Genomic DNA, 17,281 nt, shown 5'->3' with positions numbered 1-17,281 from the left:
CATGGTCGAAGGTGTGCTTGTCGACATCATTGGAAAAAGAAGTTGTTGTAAACATTACACAGCCAGAAATAAGAAATTTATCAGTCTATTGTGTTCGATAATTTAACCCTTAAATGCATGAGTGGGGTCCGCAAAGGACCCCAGTGTTGGATTTTGTGTTAACATTTTTAGCCGCGCCATTTGTGAACTGAGAGTTCAGCTATTTGCTTCTGTCAATATTTAGGTTATGTTTAATGTGTTTACAGAAATAAATTGTTGCTGTAATCAAAGTTAGCAAGGAATTAGGTAAGTGGGGTTCTCAATGGACCCCATGTATGCATTCATGTTCCTAATATTTAGTTTACCTATGCACTGAAGGGTTAACACGTGCGAATATTCATGACTTAAAAGTTCCTCTCTATCTCGAGTTCTATAATTTATTTTTACTAAATAATTAGATGGCAAGATGGTCAAGGGAGTGCTTGTTGATATCATTACCAAAAGAAATGGTTATAGACATTAAACAGCCAGAAATAACAAATTTATCAACTATTACTATCACGGCGAACGAGATCTACCGAAATTAATTGGGGTGGGAGAGTTGCGCACCGCGCAACTGAACTCGGCGGCCGCGCTCAGTCAGTCAGTCGAGGTCATTCGAGGTGCGCACTCAAAAGGGAGCGGAAGTGCTGCGGGACCAGAAAGCCGAAGGACCTTGAAGCTGCCCTGGCCCACCCTGACCACCCCGGCCCACTCTTCCCTACCTTCCAGTTGACCAGGGATCCTCCAGAGCTGCACTGGACATTACTGGCCGACCTTGGTCTACCTTTAGCGAGCTTAAGGTGGACCAACGGTCATTTAAATTTTCCCTGGTCCACCTTAAGCTAGCTCGGGGTGGGCTTCTTGGAAACGGCGAGGTTCTTGGAAGCTGTATTCGCACACCTTGATCAACTTTCAGCAGCTCTTTGTAAGTATCAATTCAAATATACACTTTCTGTTTTGGAATTCGTGTTCATTCAACGAACGCCGTCAATTATTATTTCCGTGTTTCTAATCCGAATTTGTGCGTCGAGACTTTCAAAAGTTTTTCTCCTTGAAATTATATTATATTTTATTTTTGACATAAAATTGGTATTCCTCCGAACGGAGGTCCCTCAGAGACTCGCTCACGGATGGGGCCGTGGGTGAGTACGGGTATTGGCGAACCCGGGGGCGACCCGAAGCGTCGTTTCAGTAGCTTGAAGTTCTGACTTCAACTACTCTTGTCCAATTGCTGTTGGTTAGGCCGCACTCGCGTGCGGGGTTAGCTTGGCTCTCGTGAGCTGGTATTAGGTTGGCTCTCGTGAGCTGGTGTTACGTTTTGCTCAAAGTTGTCATTCCTCCGATCGGATGTCCCTCCATTTATTATAGGTATATGGTCTAATCTTCTCGTGGATCTAGTTGCAACATTTATCGTTCGTCAGCGTAGAGGGCGTAAGAAGTCTGGTTGTTGTTATTGATGTCGGTATTTCAGATCGTGAGACACGAAACCCCACATGGTGATTGGTCTACTCCTGTACCTCGTATGTGGTAGAATGCTGAAATAATGCATTTTGTAATTGGTTGGAAAATAATATTGCGATATAAAATAATGATTATTCAACAAAAAATATTCGTCAAAGACTCATGTCGAAGAATAATTTCATTGTCACAGCCATTAGCTCGATACGATCGTCGATTTTTAATATTTTATAGAGCAATTGGTATAATCTTTGCGCAAGAAAATATTCTAAATCGAGAATCGTACCGATTGTCCAGGTCTCACCACGTGGAGGTTGCTGTGAGGGAGACCCGCCCACCCGCTTAGTATTTCTATATCGTCCTACCCGGCGGAAAGTTAACAAAATTACAAAATATAAAAAAAATCCATAATTTTGTATGTACTCTTCCTAGTACACATTTGACAGTGCTCTAACTTTCGGTCACTGTACAAACGAATACCAAGAAGAGCTTATTGCAAAGCCTACCCGCCGAATTACTACCTCCTGCCTATTATAAAAATTAATTTTTTCCCCTTGCCTGCACTTTTTAGAACTGTGTCTTTTTTTTTGTGTAATTCCCCATATATTTCCTACCTAACAAGTGTTTTATATTTTAACTGTGTGTGTACCTAAGTGTGTAGTGGGTAGCTAACCCAAATTTGCTGAAATGTAAAATTCAGTGAATTAAATAGAACATGCAACACACAGACAACACAACATGCAACACACAGACAACACAACATGCAACCATACACAGATAATAAAATAATAATAAATAATAAAGGTATTTGAATTACCAAATACCTCTTAAAGTTGAATTGTTTACCTTGGTTGTATTTTGGTTTTACCTTGGTTTAATTTTTTAATATTTAACGCACAACCAACATTATGCACATCCTGAGAACAATATGTAGTGGGTAATAATTATACCTGTTCTCATGTAGCTTACCACAACCTATCAGAAAAGCAAAATATCTGAAACAAACTTAATTTTAAATTAGCACATGAAAAAAAAAAGAAAATAAATAAGAAATGGCACATTTCAGAAATACATTTGTCATACTTGAAAAATAGCACATTTTAAAAAATAACACATTTAAAAATTGGCACATAGCAAAAGTAGCACATATTAAATATAAGATATATCAAAAATAACATTTAAAAAAGAGACACATTTAAAAAATAATTGTCCACTGTATCTATATTTGAAACAAACCCGCGAGTGGACCATTTTCTCGCAACACTAAACTACAAATTACGTCTTCAACGTTTCAAAAAAACAAACGCGAACAGTGCATTTTTATTCGTGACGTTAATTTAATAAATATTATAATACGTAAAACTCCCGTGCACTTTCATTTTTGTACGCAACACTATATTAATTTTTAATTATCACATGAAAAAAAATTTAAAAAAAATGACATTTGAAAAATCACATATTTGAAAAATAGTACACTTCAAAAATAATACATTAAATAATTCATTCATTACCATCCATTAAATTCAATTTAATTTGTCTTACCATCTATCTGTCAAGGGATGGAAAATCTGAAACATACTGAATCTTGGGTTAACACAAAAAAAATACATATGCAAAATAGTTGTCGTCCACTCGATATATTTCAAACAAACGCGCGAGTGGACTGTTTTTGCGCAACGCTACTCTACAAAAATGTAAATATCTCCAAACAACGCGAGCAGTGCATTATCTACCGCGATGCTACTTTATTTTTTTTTCAAAACAGCAAACTCCCGTGCACTTTCATTTATTTTCACGGAACACTAAATGGAACCGCGATAGCAGCCATTTGAATTTATGGGGAGGGAGGCCAAACCGAATTATTCCTTCGCAACGCTAGTATCTACAAATAGTAAATAATAAATATGAAGAAACAAACGCGAGCAGTGCATTATTTGGCGCGACACTAATTTATTAAATTCGATATAGAAAATTCCCGTGCACTTTAATTTCTTTATACGCAACTCTAAAGGGGAAGCAATGGCTGCGGGTATTTTTGGGGGCAGCCACACCGGCTGCGGGTTTGCAGGGGCAGCCACACCGGGCTGCAGGTAGTCAGGGGCAGTCATAGGGTGCAGTGCGGCATTTCAATTATCGCAACTCTAAAAGGCGGGATTTTCTACCGTTTGCATATTGGAAAACTTTCATATTAAATCGATTCGAATCTCTAATTCTTGCTATATCACGCGAGTAGGGGACTATACTTCGCGGTCCCGACTATTGTTACAAATTCGAACATTGCAAAATCAGTTTTGCATTGCACAACGAACACTAAGTTCTATCGACAAAACTACTGCACGGTCTACGTAAAGATACCTCGTCTTTTACCTTACGGGCCGACGAGGCGTTCGATACTCTCTACATACACATCGTGTATGTTTACTAACCCGGTCGAACCACTACGTTGGTTAAAAAATACATGCTTTGTGAAACGCAATGGTAAGTTCTCCTTGCATTTAGCGCTCACACACCATCAAATGGCCAAGGCACACGTCGCTACGTTCAGGTGAAGCTACAGTGATTTACTCCGCCATCGTAAGTCACGCCAACACCATGGCTCCCACCGCATTAGATGCTAATACAATGGTCACCATGACATTGACGTGCGTACCACCACAGGTGACGTAACTTAATACGTCTTCTTTTTGTGTATGGTATTTTCGTACGACAGCGGATACACTTGTTACATTGCTGGAACGGCAAACGAGTCGTGTGTTAGGGCACACCGCGCGGAATTGAACGTAGTAACGTGCACCGTGATTTTGCGCTAACTGCGACCTGAGAACGTACCAATACGTTTCTTCTCGACGTGTAGCGGTCCGGTGGACACATGCTCCACATTTCGACGGTAGCAAAAACTCTAAACTTGAAATAAAGAACTCGAGGAATATAACTCGAAAATCTAAATAAAATCTCCAGAATTCAATGTTCGTATGCTCTGTGCGCTACCGACTCTGCAATGTTAATCGTCTACTTTTATACACGCGGTCGCGAGTCTAATCATTAAATCTCATGTTCTGCGTTTTCGAATATGCACGTTAATCCCGCCTTAAGACAACGCGTTGGTATTTTTCGCAACGCTAAGACAATCGCGACAACAAATTCTCGCAACGCTAATTTTTCAAACAGAAATAGTATTTTTATTAACTGATTCGCGACATGCAGTAGGATTGACAAAGTCTATTGGTGGAGAGGTCCGGCTCCTCCACTACCTTACTTTGTCATTAGCAAAAACGGTGGCTAAGCAAATTCTGTTTTATTTTCACGCTACGCTAATTCAACCCGTTGTAATTCTTTCGCAACTCTAATCGAAACCGCGAATGCCTGCACCACACCGGGCAGCCATTTTGACTGCACTTCCCCAGTGGTTCGTTGCAGCTCGAGCATGGGCGCCTGAAATGTCGAAAATGACTCGAACGCAAACGCGATCCTTTTTTGCCGCGCAACGCTAATTCAACGAACAGAGGATCGAAAAAGGACTACTAAGAAAATTCTTATAAAATCTTAATATCTTAAAAATTGCCTCAAGCAGCAATCAAAAGGAAATGAAATGAAAATCGCGACTATTTAATTCGCAACACTACACTATAAACAATCTAGACCGCGATTATCTCCGCAACACTAACTTTGATAAAAACCTCTGTTCAAAATCTATTAATGCAACACGTGTTTTTTTATCGCAACGCTACTGCAAATCGCGGATGTGCCCATCTCGGCTGATCGTTGGGGCGGCGAGGCCTGCCCATGTGTACAACTAACTACTTCTACAACTACTTCTAGTATTTCTACAGACGAGTATAGTGACAAGGTAGTAACGAAGAAACGACATGCTGTTGCTGCCCTCTTGAGTGACTGTTTGTCGGGCCTCTTCTTTTTCTTCGCGGTCCGCCGAACATCTGAAACCCTAAACGTGCTCGCAGGGAAAACGATCGACGACTTCCGAGACGAATGACAAGTCTCGAGAGAAGTCGATCGTTCCTCTGGTGCAATCGAGCAGGTGCGCAACGTTTCGAGGCCCTAATCCGCGCGCGTTCACGTTCGCGTCCGCGTCCGCGAAAAGCTATGCGAGCAAGAAGAATCGAGCACGAATCATTCATCGAACGTCATGCCTCGTTCGATTTCGATTCGAGGACGAAACTTCGAAAGCTCTTCCAGGAACTGACTACCGGGCGAATCGCGGCCTACCCGAAAGAGAAAACGGTAGCCAGCCCCGGCCCCTACCTACTTAAAATTAACATTCACACCAACAAGGTAAGCTACCTACCTACCTAGTCCTATATTTAAAAAATGGCAAAAAACACATGCTCACCAACACATTCGCTACACGATCCCCATTCAGACGCCAGGGTGCAATAGCCTAATACCTAGAGAGGACGTCCCGGGACGCCTCCGACACCCTAACGTCGAAATCTCATTCAAACACACTAAGGTACGTACCAGTTTTCCTGAAATCGACTGACAATGGCAGTGACCTTTGCGAGTTAAATCGGTAAATCGAAATAACAACCTATTTTCGAGACTTAATTAAACTACGTGTAATTCTGGATATTGCAAACGTAGTCTTTGAGAAAGTTACGCGCGTACATATTCCACGAAGATCTATGTAGCATGTCACAGATCGACAGGAATATGCGTTATTGAATCTAGTTTAAAAAACCGACGCAATTCCACTGCCTAATCACACACACACACACAAGTGGAAAATACGTCGTGCACGATACACTAACCATTGTCAGTCGCCACACATATATATTATTAAAACAATATTCCATGTGCCCGTTGCTCTCACCCTCCCGAGTAGCTCCTGGGCACGCGAAAGGATTCGAGCAACGGACAGGGAACCTTAATATCCTGAAAATCCTAACTAAAAGAATTCATTAGATTATGTAGACGGGCTAATTAATGCATTCTTGCAAAAAGACTATTTGAAATTCAAGATATAATAGCAAATTATGAAGGAAATATTTAATAATTGAAAGAACTAATAGAAAATGTTAATTGTTAAGCACAAAGACTGAGAAAGATTTTAATTTATTTATTTGCAATCTTTACTAAAATATTAAAAAAACCCTCGGGCGATCCTTTCAACAAAGCAAAGTTTCGAAACTATTGAAAGAGTACTATACTAAATGTAATGTACTCGTAAAAAAATACTTTATCTCGAGGATCTATCCGTCGCGAATCGTCTTTTTGTACGTAAGATCTAGTGCTTGCAAGCAATTGAAACTAATTTTAAAACACGTTTTTTATTTAATTTTAAATAAATTTTAAAAGTGACAAAATAGTGATAAAAAGTGGCTCTAGTTAATAATCGTATACCAAATTACGGAAGATTTTTATCTTCTCGGAATTTGGTGATACCATTATCGAAATTGTTTCATTAAAAAAAAAACGCGACGTACAAAAAGACCCTACCTAGCTAGGAAACAGATTACTACCCGTGGAAAACGCCTGGCGTTTTCCACGGTCACTATACTCGTCAAAGTCAATTACTACTAATCAAATATAATGATAAAAAAGAGTTATTTTTTCACTCACTACTTGTTGGAGGGATGAGAAAGCTGCGTTAGAGTCCTGGAATCAAAAAAAGAAACAAGAAGATATTTAAAAAATGATTCGTACAATTCCATCAATAAGATAGTTTAATTGGAAAAATGCCTTTTGTTACTTACATTCTCTCCCCCTTGCAGTAAGCTCTACACGTTGGCTCTGAATCTGAGCTATCGATGCATTACGTTAGTCTTACTTCCCTACTTTCAAATGTATTCAAAGCGTATTATCATCAAATTATATTGAATTAAATAGAGGCGAAACGAGACGGCTAGCGACTGGGTTTCCAAGCCCACAGAATCCACCCCGGATTCAGACGCGTTACAACACCATCCACCTGCCTGGACGTCGTAACGCCAGGACAGATGCGCCCCTTCGCTCAAAACGTTATTCCAACTCGCGAGTATACACTCCACGAGCTGGCCGCTTTGAGTATAGACCGAAGCCTAGTAGTGCTGGCTTTACTGCCAGAGATGGTGTGCCGCGGCCTTATGCTGCGAGGTCCCCTACTTGAAGAGTAGGTGCGGACCTCCACCGTCTCGATCGAACTTCTCTACTTTTATACAATATCAAAGATATTCAAAACTCTAAGACAATACAACTCTGAATATATTCAAAACCAGGGTGGCTAACGTAATGATTGGAAGACGGTCTTCTTCTTCATTTAGGGAAACCTTCAAAATAAAAATTCGAGATATATAGAATTCGTTAGAAACATACCACAAATATATACAATGCAATCAACAATGGATTAATATAATGGATTCATAAAAAAATATAAAAAAAGATCGAAAAGATTAGGTTTGAAAAGCTCGAAAGTAAATTAATGATAAATTAATATTAATTTCTTGCAAATAATTCGAAAAGAAAAAGTTAAGTGACAAAGTTTAGTTGGAAAGATATATCGGTACTCACATATTCTGTACTGCTTGAAGAAATTTCGATACTCCTCGTATCGATCCCAGCTATTGATGAGCAGGAGAGGTTCTTCCGCCACGATTAATTACGTTAGCCTTACTACCCTTGTTTCCAATGTATTCAAAGCGAATATAAATTTATATCTACTCAAGTAGAGGCGAAACGAGACGGCTAGCGACTGGGTTTCCAAGCCCACAGAATCCACCCCGGATTCAGACGCGTTACAACACCATCCACCTGCCTGGACGTCGTAACGCCAGGACAGATGCGCCCCTTCGCTCAAAACGTTATTCCAACTCGCGAGTATACACTCCACGAGCTGGCCGCTTTGAGTATAGACCGAAGCCTAGTAGCGCTGGCTTTACTGCCAGAGATGGTGTGCCGCGGCCTTATGCTGCGAGGTCCACTACTTGAAGAGTAGGTGCCGGACCTCCACCGTCTCGATCGGACTTCTCTACTGATATTATATGAAAAACTCTGAATATATTGGAAACAAAGGTGGCTAACGTAATTGAAAGTTGGTGTTCTCCACGAGTTAAGGTAGCCTTCAAAATATAAATACGAGATATATAGAATAGAATTCGCTTAGAAACATACCACAAATATATAGAATGCAATCAACAAAAATATAAAAAGAAGGTCCAAAAGATTAGTTTTGAAAAGGTCATTTGAATAAAATTATCAAAAAATTTGCATAATAATAAATACGTATTTAAAAGTCTAAAAAAAACGCGACCAGTGCATTCTTATTCGTGATGTTAATTTAATTAATATTATAATATGTAAAACTTCCGTGTGCACGGGATTTTTTCTACGCAACTCTACATTCATTTTAAATTAGCACATTAAAAAAATGTTTAAAAATGACATTTGAAAAATAGCACAATTGAAAAATAACACATTTGAAAAATGTGACTCATAAAAAAATATAAAAAAAAAGATAGAATCGCGATTGAACGATACGTTAGAAACTATTGATATTTGATACAAAAAATATATACAATTCAATAAACAATGGATTCATACAACAGACTCATAAAAAAATATTTAAAAAAAGGTCGAACCGCGATTAAACAATATGTTGGAAACTATTGTCACTTGAATTAAATAATCGAGAAGTTTCACTGTGAGCTTCAAATTTGCTCGAAATTGAATCAATGATAAGTTATTAATTTTTCATGAATAATTTCAAAAGAAAACGTTCAATAACAAAGTTTAATTGCAAAGATGTATCAGTACTCACATATCCTCTCCTGCTCGAAGAAATCGCATTGTATCTCGAACTTGGCTATCGATATATCGTATTTTATCGAAGCCTATTTTTCCCCTCAAGCTCTATAACATAAAGAACAAATTCATTTAATTTCAATCGACCAGCCGTCAAAGAATAAATCCGAATTAATAAGAAATAAATATTTGAAGTTGAATATAAAATTAAAATTAATTTGAAGCAAAGTTAAATAAAATTAATTTCTATCGCACGACACGAATTTAAATACGACGCAACAGTAAATTATCGCGAGAAGACAACACGATTCGAGAATAAATTGAAATTTGAAATCAATGGGCACAGTATTAATTATTTAATTTCAATCGACCAGCCGTCAAAGAATAAATCCGAATTAACCCTTTGCACTCGGCGCTATTTTCATTCTAAAACTAAATTTTTCTTCCGTCTTAAAATATTTTCATTTTATTCATACGAAACTGATCCGATTTCCACATATAATATTTAAATGTTTAGTAATCTGTTAAATACAAATTTTGTAATGTAATAAATATTTTGTAAAATTTCTCGTAATTTCTTTGAAATAATGCCACATAATTTCTAGTGGTGCTTCAGAGTCACCACTCAAGTGCAAAGGGTTAATAAGAAATAAATATTTCAAGTTGAATATAAAATTAAAATTAATTTGAAGCAAAGTTAAATAAAATTAATTTCTATCGCACGACACGAATTTAAATACGACGCAACAGTAAATTATCGCGAGAAGACAACACGATTCGAGAATAAATTGAAATTTGAAATCAATGGGCACAGTATTAATTTTAATAAAAATTAAGATAAATAATCTCGACTTCTATCGAATGATAAAACAGAGAAATGGTACTCACCACGTAAAGGTCCTTGGTATTCCGTCGTATAATTTTTCGGCGTCTCGAAACAACGCGGTTGCCAAGGACAGAGGGTAGTTCGCGGAGATACTTAAAAATACGTCCGATCACTTTGACTTTCGTTATGAAAATGAACTCGCGGTCGGATCGTCGCGGCCGCGAGGGTCCGAGTGGTGGTGGGGGGCAGGAGGCCCGAATAGTGGGCGCGTATACATAGAACATCGGGGACGATTGTCTCCGATGATCGGCGATTACCTCCGAATTGGAATCGGCGCAAAGGGGTGGCTCGACGATTGTTACGTCACAAACGCAGGTTCGTACCTGTTTACGAGGGCCGCCTTTATGACTCTGCGTAATCACGCACACATAGATAAAACCCATATACACAGGCTCACGAAAATATTCGAAGACCCTTCAAAGCAGTATAACTTTTTTTATATTGAACCAAACGACCAGACTTTTATTGAGCAATTAGAAGAATTGGTTTACCGAATGACGTGCAAAAAAGATTTTGAAAAGGTTGCAATTGCTTGGAGTTCTAGAAGCAAATAGAAAAGGCACTTTCCAAAACTTTTTTATATATATTTGAGAATTTCTGTCGATTTTTCGATTGAAAATCATATTTACAAACTGAAATTCACGTTTTTCATAAGAGTTTACAGTTTTATTCGATCCCTGCTTGGGCCATTGGGCGAAACTACATTGTAACGCGCGCGTCAGTCTTTGACTGCTCGGTCCTCGTTACACCATTCGAACGCGGCTCTTCTATACAATTGTATTATTTTATATTATATTAATTCATCCACGTGATTCTCTCTCAAACTCTTTATTATTCAGAATAGTATGTCAAATAAACGTTACTCTGGTTTTCAACATATTTCTGTTCCCACAGATCGATTCTTGAAACAATTATCTATAAAAAAAGTGTAAGGAAATAATGTTTGTTTATGGAATATTTTTACGTAACAATTTTTCTTACGTACAATATTTCCAGGAATTTTTTGTCTTTGATATTAGTATTACTTTTAATGTTTTAAATCTTAAAAAGCAATTCTAAAAAGAAAATATTTGTTTAATTCGAATACGTCTTCTGCACCGACGAGATACCGTCGTTGGCCTTCTGTTTCTTACTCCAGCTAAAATATATCCTAGAGGGCGGTAGAAAACACCGCATTTTTCGAACAACACATTCTCCCGTAAGGCTGGCAATACCTCGTCGGTGATTGGTCTACTCCTATACTCTCTGTCGATACTATCGAAACAAAACTTCTAAATAAACTAATACATTTTCGATCCGAGACCCCTAATACTTTCTAAGTTGAGGAAATCTGTGAGAAGGTTGAATTTCTAGCTTGGTAGTCCGCCTTAATATTTATTGAAAATGCCCAATGGTCAACGAATGAAAATTTCTTTTATTGATCCATTTTTTGAAAAAAATTCCATTGTAGCTTATTTAAAATTTATTTTACTGTACAAAATTAACTATTACGTCAATGTGTAAATAACTAATATTTTTCTATACTTTTTGAAACAGATGATATTCTAAATTATGTTTTACATTTATAAATCTAAATGTATTTTTCTTAGATAAAGCATAAAAATAATGATTAAAGTTTAATAACAAAATACAAAGTGATACAATTTAATAATGGTGACAATTTGCATTAGCATAGACTGCAAAGAAGTCACATTTTGCTCCCTTAATATCAAAAGTGTATTATATTATGCATGCTCTGGAACATCTTTCTGCCCTTGACTTTGTAGTTTCATTTCTATGACATCTGCTGTTGCATCCCTAACTTTACTTTTATCAAGGCCCAATTGTTGTATTTTTTCCATTTGTTCAGTAACGTAAGCAACTCTTCTATTGAAATAATCTTTCGCATCTGCAACACTTTTTTGAGCGAAATATCCAGTTCCAATGTCAACTAATACATTATTTGTGTCTGCTAGTTTCCCAGTAACATACATTGATCCAGTCAATGGTACAAGAATTTCATTGCCTACAAAAAAATCATTTGAACAAATTACGTTTAATAAACTTCACATGTCATAACCTTAATGGTTATACCCGGAATTTGAATAATGATTATACTATACGTTAAATATATTATACCAAAGTCTTACCCTTATGTGCGGGTTTAATCTTATCAAGGCACGATCCCGACTCCTGAAATTTACTTTGAGCAATTTTTAACGTTTGCAACGAGTCTTGAAAGACTCCAAGCTCTTGATCCAGACGCTGTTTCAAGATCGTAAGTTGTTGGAGATTTAATGTTGTCAGATCAATCTGTTGTAAATGTGGCGATTCCGACATCGAGATTTCCGACATTTTGTATTACTTTTTTTTATAAAGACTAAATTATTTTACTCAAAATATTCTTTGAACATACACACCTCGACACTTCGAGACTACAACCAAAAACGGTCAACACTAAGCCGACTGAGAGCCATAGAGTATTTGACAAGAGTCGTAGAGATGCACTGCGACGTTTTCCAAGAACGAATTTCCGGTGCGCATGCGTGCAGAAATGCGCGCCATCTTAAATGAGTCAACATGGAGCCTATCGCGCAAATTATACAGGGTGTCTCAAAATTTAATTAACTTCGTGAAATGGGTGGTTTCTGAAGTCATTTAAAGCGAAAATTTCTTTTGCAAAAATGTCCGCCTCGGCTTTGTTAAAGAGTTATTAACGAAAAACACAGACTAATCAGAGAGCGGCCACGGCGCTAATTAATTATTTGAATTTTCATGCTCAAGGACTTTCGTTAATTCGCTTCTGAGCCTTCCAATTATTGCATAATTTGTGTATGTAAATAATAAAATAATCAAACTTAACAAATGAATAATTTTCATTGGAATGAATTTGTTTAAACTGTATAATGTATATATAAAATATTGTATAAACTTTATACTTAATATAGAAACATAGAAATTATGTTATTTAATCGATTATTAGCCATTATAAAAAAGTAATAAAATACATGGCGCTACGTAACGAGACCTGTTAATCAATGACTCAGCAAACGTGGTTTGTTGAGTAACATGTTTTTCACGTTTGTTTGTATCAGTGGTGGAACAGTCTTAAATTAGTGTGAACTAATGCAATTTTATGTTCATCACAAGCTTGTATTACGGCTTCATCGTTTGTCGAACCCGATGGACTAGCAATATATTTTACACCGCTCTGCAAATAAAAATGATTAAATTTTGGCGTATATAAAAATAAATAAATTATGCAACAAATAATGATATACCAATCGTGCTCGATCCACATTATCTCTAAATGGGAAGAATGCATCACTGCTCAAAGCAACGTTATCCGACTTTTTGATCCATTCTAATCGATCATTTTCAGAAAGCTTTTCCGGTACTGTTTCGTACATAGCTGCCCAAGCGGATTCGTCCATGTCCTTCCCAATAGATCCATTTACATAATTGTCAATAGCATTTGAAATTTCTGCTCTTTTCACACCCTTTTTAAACTTCATGCCAGTAACTTTAGGATGCTGACGTAGCCACCTATAGATTTTATAATCGTTAAATTCGTAATTGAATTCAATAAAACACTCGGGAAATAAGAATTACTAGGAGCATTTAAATAATATACCAATTATCAGCTTTATCACCAGCAAGCCTTGTACAATGAATCCTTGATTGTTGTCCTGCACCAATTCCTATTACTTGCCCATCTTTAGCATAACATACTGAATTACTCTGTGTATATTTTACAGCAATAGTAGCTATGATCAAATCTCTCATAGCAGAATCAGGTACAGCTGCCAAATTTTTAGTTACTATATTGGCAAACGTTTCCTTATTAATAACAATGTCATTACGCTTTTGTTCCATAGTCAGACCAAACAACACTTTCTGTTCCATTGGAGATGGCTCATAAGTGGGATCAATCTGAAGAATGCAATAAGCACCATTTTTTTTCTTCTTTAAGATTTTTAATGCACTCTCTGAATAACCCGGTGCAATAATTCCATCAGAAACCTCTCTAAAAAGTTATGTATATTCATGTAACTATAAATATAGTTTAATTTCTTTGTGTAAGAAATACTATAGTACAGCATTTTATATTACCTAGATATAATCTTAGCTGTAACTTCGTCACAGGGATCGGATAATGCTACGAAATCTCCAAAGCTGGACATTCTATCTGCTCCCCTTGCACGAGCATAAGCACTTGCTAAGGGTGTTAGTTGATTTAGTAAATCATCCACTTGACATAATTTTGCTTGTACAGCATCTAATGGTACACCAACTGCTGCACCAGCAGGACTGACATGTTTAAAGGAAGTTGCAGCTGGTAAATTCAGAGCTGCTTTTAATTCCTTTACCAATTGATAACCATTTAACGCATCACAGAGATTAATGAAACCTGGAGAACCATTTACTACATTTAGAGGTAATTTGTTCAAAGTAGTATAAATTTGTGCTGGTTTCTGGTGCGGATTCATCCCATATCGTAATGTCAACTGAGAAACACCAGCACTGTACTGTTTACGGAAATAATCTGAGATAGCATTGTCATATTCTGCTGTGTGGGTAAATGCTTTGAGAGCTAACACTTGTCTAAAATTAATAAACGTAATATTAAAATGATTTTCAGGAATAGAAAAACACTTAGTTTATCGTGATATTCTCTGTATACCTAGTTTTCAAAGAAGTGTCTCTGTCAGCTGATGTTTCCATTTCTTCTTTGACCTTGTCATAATCATTAGGATCACAAACAACAGTTACTCTATCATGGTTTTTAGCTGCAGCTCTTAATAAAGTTACTCCGCCAATATCAATATTTTCTACTGCATCTTCAATTGTAACATCAGCTTTTGAGACAGTATTTACAAATGGATACAAATTGCATACTACTAGTTTGATGAGCTTATAATTTTGTTTCTGAAGATCTTCTTGATCAGACTTTGAAAGTCTAGCTAATATACCTAGAATCGCAATAGAACATGTTATGTTATATAATAGTTGCAACATGAAGAGATCAATTTTTATTCATAATTTACCAGCATGTACTGCAGGATGAAGTGTTTTTACTCTGCCATTGAGCATCTCAGGTGCTCCGGTAATAGCAGAAACATCTGTTACAGGAATACTAGCATCCCTCAAAAATTTTGCAGTGCCGCCTGATGCGACTAAGGTTAAACCCCACTGATGCAGTTTTGTGGCAAATGGTAAAATGCCTGTTTTATCTGACACACTTAAAAGAACTGCAAACATAATGGTCAGAGTAAGATAAATTAATTATACATATAGTCAGTCTCATAAATGATTAAACACACTTTAAATCAGAATAACTTTTTCATAAATGGACCAAAAGACTTTAGTTTTTCTGATAAGCTAGATGGTTTAGTTTACTAGATGATATATAATGAAAATTTTGGAAAAATTGCGTTTAGTCTGAATTACGAAAGAAATAGTAGAAGTTGCTTTTTCGTCATTTTTATTTGGGTTTGTAACGAAAATTTAAAAAATGAATTTTGTAAATTCATGTAAGTTATATACATGCTGAAAATTTCGTCCAAATTGATTAATTGCTTTACGAGTTATAAACGATTAAAGATGGTGAAGATTAAAGTTTTTCACAATTTTCTGCCTATTTTTTCCGTTTTATTCTATTATTCGGCGATTTTCATAATTTTGAATCGTTATCATAACTCGAAAACCTATTGACTAATATTTCGATGAAATTTTTTTTTCGTTATAACTCCAAATAAAGAAGTTGTTTTTTTACTATTTAACTATTTTTTTCGTCATTTATAACATAAAATATTGTGTATATCATTTTTGTTTTGAAAGTATCCTGGTTCGTGCGCTTGTAATAATAATAATAATAATAATAATAATAAGATATTTAAAAATATTATATAATACAATTTACACCATACAATATTAAAAACATGTCTAAGATAATATTAAAAATCGCCACGAGGTCGAATACGCTAATACATATATTAAATATTACGAGTATAAGTCTTTATTTCCCACGACTTTACATGATGATTATAATTATATCTCACCTAAATTTCCTGCAGACATTGTGCAACTTTAAGGAAATACTAAGTTCTGTAAATTAAAGTTAATTTCAATAGTACTATTATATAGAGCTGCACCGGTCGTCACGTTCTCGGTTCGAAGCCGCCACAAAAGAGCTCCAACAAGTGTCCAACCCTGAAGTAATATGTACTCCCATTATATATAGTTTGCACACTACCACACGCAAATAACTATTTACCAGCACGTGTTTTTTACACGCGTTAAGAGATTTAAAATATCGTATAACTTGCGGGGGTCTGAGAGGTTAAATGTTATCATTACGAAATTAGATAAAACGCTTTGCAATAAAGTGTAAACAATACGTGACGAACATATTATGGAAAGTTAAACTTGAGAATTATTACTACATCAATCGTCACTAATATGTTTTACGCGTATATATTAGGAATAAACTATTAATTATCCATTTAAAAAAGTATTATTATTTACAAAAAACTAATACCACTGATTATTTAAAATATAGTATTACTATTTCATATTTTGATGAAAAAAGTAAAGGGTAGGGCATAGGAATGTTTGTTCATAAAATATAAATACACATCTCATACAATGAAACCAAGTTTTTTCATAAAATGTTTATTATGCACATCATTTAAATGTTTTTTTTTTCGATGCAATAAATTAGTCACTGTTAATAACAACATTCTCTACTATTGCTGATAAAATAGTTTTGTCATTTTTAAAATTAATACATACTTTGAATTAAAATGACTTAAATGCATTAGTATAAGTTAGGCAATTTACTCTAATTTTTACCACTAGCATTTCATTGATCAGTGTTATCTTTAAAAAGAAAATAACTGAAAATATTACGCCAGTACGTGTGGTAATAAATATAGAATAATATCGGTAAGCTTACTTTTGTTAAGAAAGGAATATATACTGTAAGTTACAGAACATAATGTATCGTACACGATTACGTCACAGTAACGATACATTTCAATTAAACAATTTTTATATTCGTACCTAGTCGACAGAAAAATATAACATTTCAAAACGATATTTAAAATTAAAAAATATGGCCAATGCATACATAAAAATTTTAATGGATGTATAAGATTATAATTATTAAAAGTATTGCATTAAAAACAGCTGCATTTTAAT

General features: G+C 35.9%; 2 protein-coding genes and 1 long non-coding RNA gene across 3 annotated transcripts; 1 reads left to right on the top strand and 2 right to left on the bottom strand.

The window, feature by feature from the left end:
• Nucleotides 1-11,702: 11,702 nt before the first annotated feature.
• LOC143361887 (prefoldin subunit 5-like) lies at nt 11,703-12,593 on the bottom strand. Its single transcript, XM_076801595.1, has 2 exons — nt 12,229-12,593; nt 11,703-12,104 (listed from the first exon to the last, which is right to left on the bottom strand). The coding sequence occupies exons 1-2, from the start codon at nt 12,431-12,433 to the stop codon at nt 11,824-11,826; spliced, it is 486 nt and encodes a 161-aa protein (XP_076657710.1). The 5' UTR covers nt 12,434-12,593; the 3' UTR covers nt 11,703-11,823.
• A 76-nt stretch (nt 12,594-12,669) lies between these two features.
• Nucleotides 12,670-13,208, top strand: LOC143361888 (uncharacterized). The gene is made up of 2 exons (XR_013083546.1): nt 12,670-12,764; nt 12,819-13,208. It is a non-coding gene; the product is annotated as an uncharacterized LOC143361888 (long non-coding RNA).
• LOC143361886 (bifunctional purine biosynthesis protein ATIC) lies at nt 12,937-16,504 on the bottom strand. The gene is made up of 7 exons (XM_076801594.1): nt 16,141-16,504; nt 15,127-15,330; nt 14,763-15,051; nt 14,192-14,683; nt 13,713-14,105; nt 13,360-13,624; nt 12,937-13,289 (listed from the first exon to the last, which is right to left on the bottom strand). Exons 1-7 carry the CDS (start codon nt 16,157-16,159, stop codon nt 13,170-13,172), a joined length of 1,782 nt encoding a protein of 593 aa, XP_076657709.1. The 5' UTR covers nt 16,160-16,504; the 3' UTR covers nt 12,937-13,169.
• Between the last annotated feature and the right edge of the window lie 777 nt (nt 16,505-17,281).

This window comes from Halictus rubicundus, chromosome 15 (assembly GCF_050948215.1).
Source record: "Halictus rubicundus isolate RS-2024b chromosome 15, iyHalRubi1_principal, whole genome shotgun sequence".
Taxonomy (NCBI): Eukaryota; Metazoa; Arthropoda; class Insecta; order Hymenoptera; family Halictidae; genus Halictus; species Halictus rubicundus.
Note: the sequence above shows the minus strand (reverse complement) of the source record. Positions and strands in the feature narration are given on the sequence as shown.

Coding starts and splice junctions, on each gene's coding strand:
- LOC143361887 (XM_076801595.1), bottom strand. CDS start 12,433: ATGTCGGAAATCTCGATGTCGGAATCGCCACATTTACAACAGATTGAT. Junction 12,105..12,228: donor GATTAAACCCGCACATAAGG/GTAAGACTTTGG, acceptor ATTTTTTTGTAG/GCAATGAAATTCTTGTACCA.
- LOC143361886 (XM_076801594.1), bottom strand. Junction 14,684..14,762: donor GACACTTCTTTGAAAACTAG/GTATACAGAGAA, acceptor TATTAATTTTAG/ACAAGTGTTAGCTCTCAAAG. Junction 14,106..14,191: donor ACAGCTAAGATTATATCTAG/GTAATATAAAAT, acceptor ATAACTTTTTAG/AGAGGTTTCTGATGGAATTA.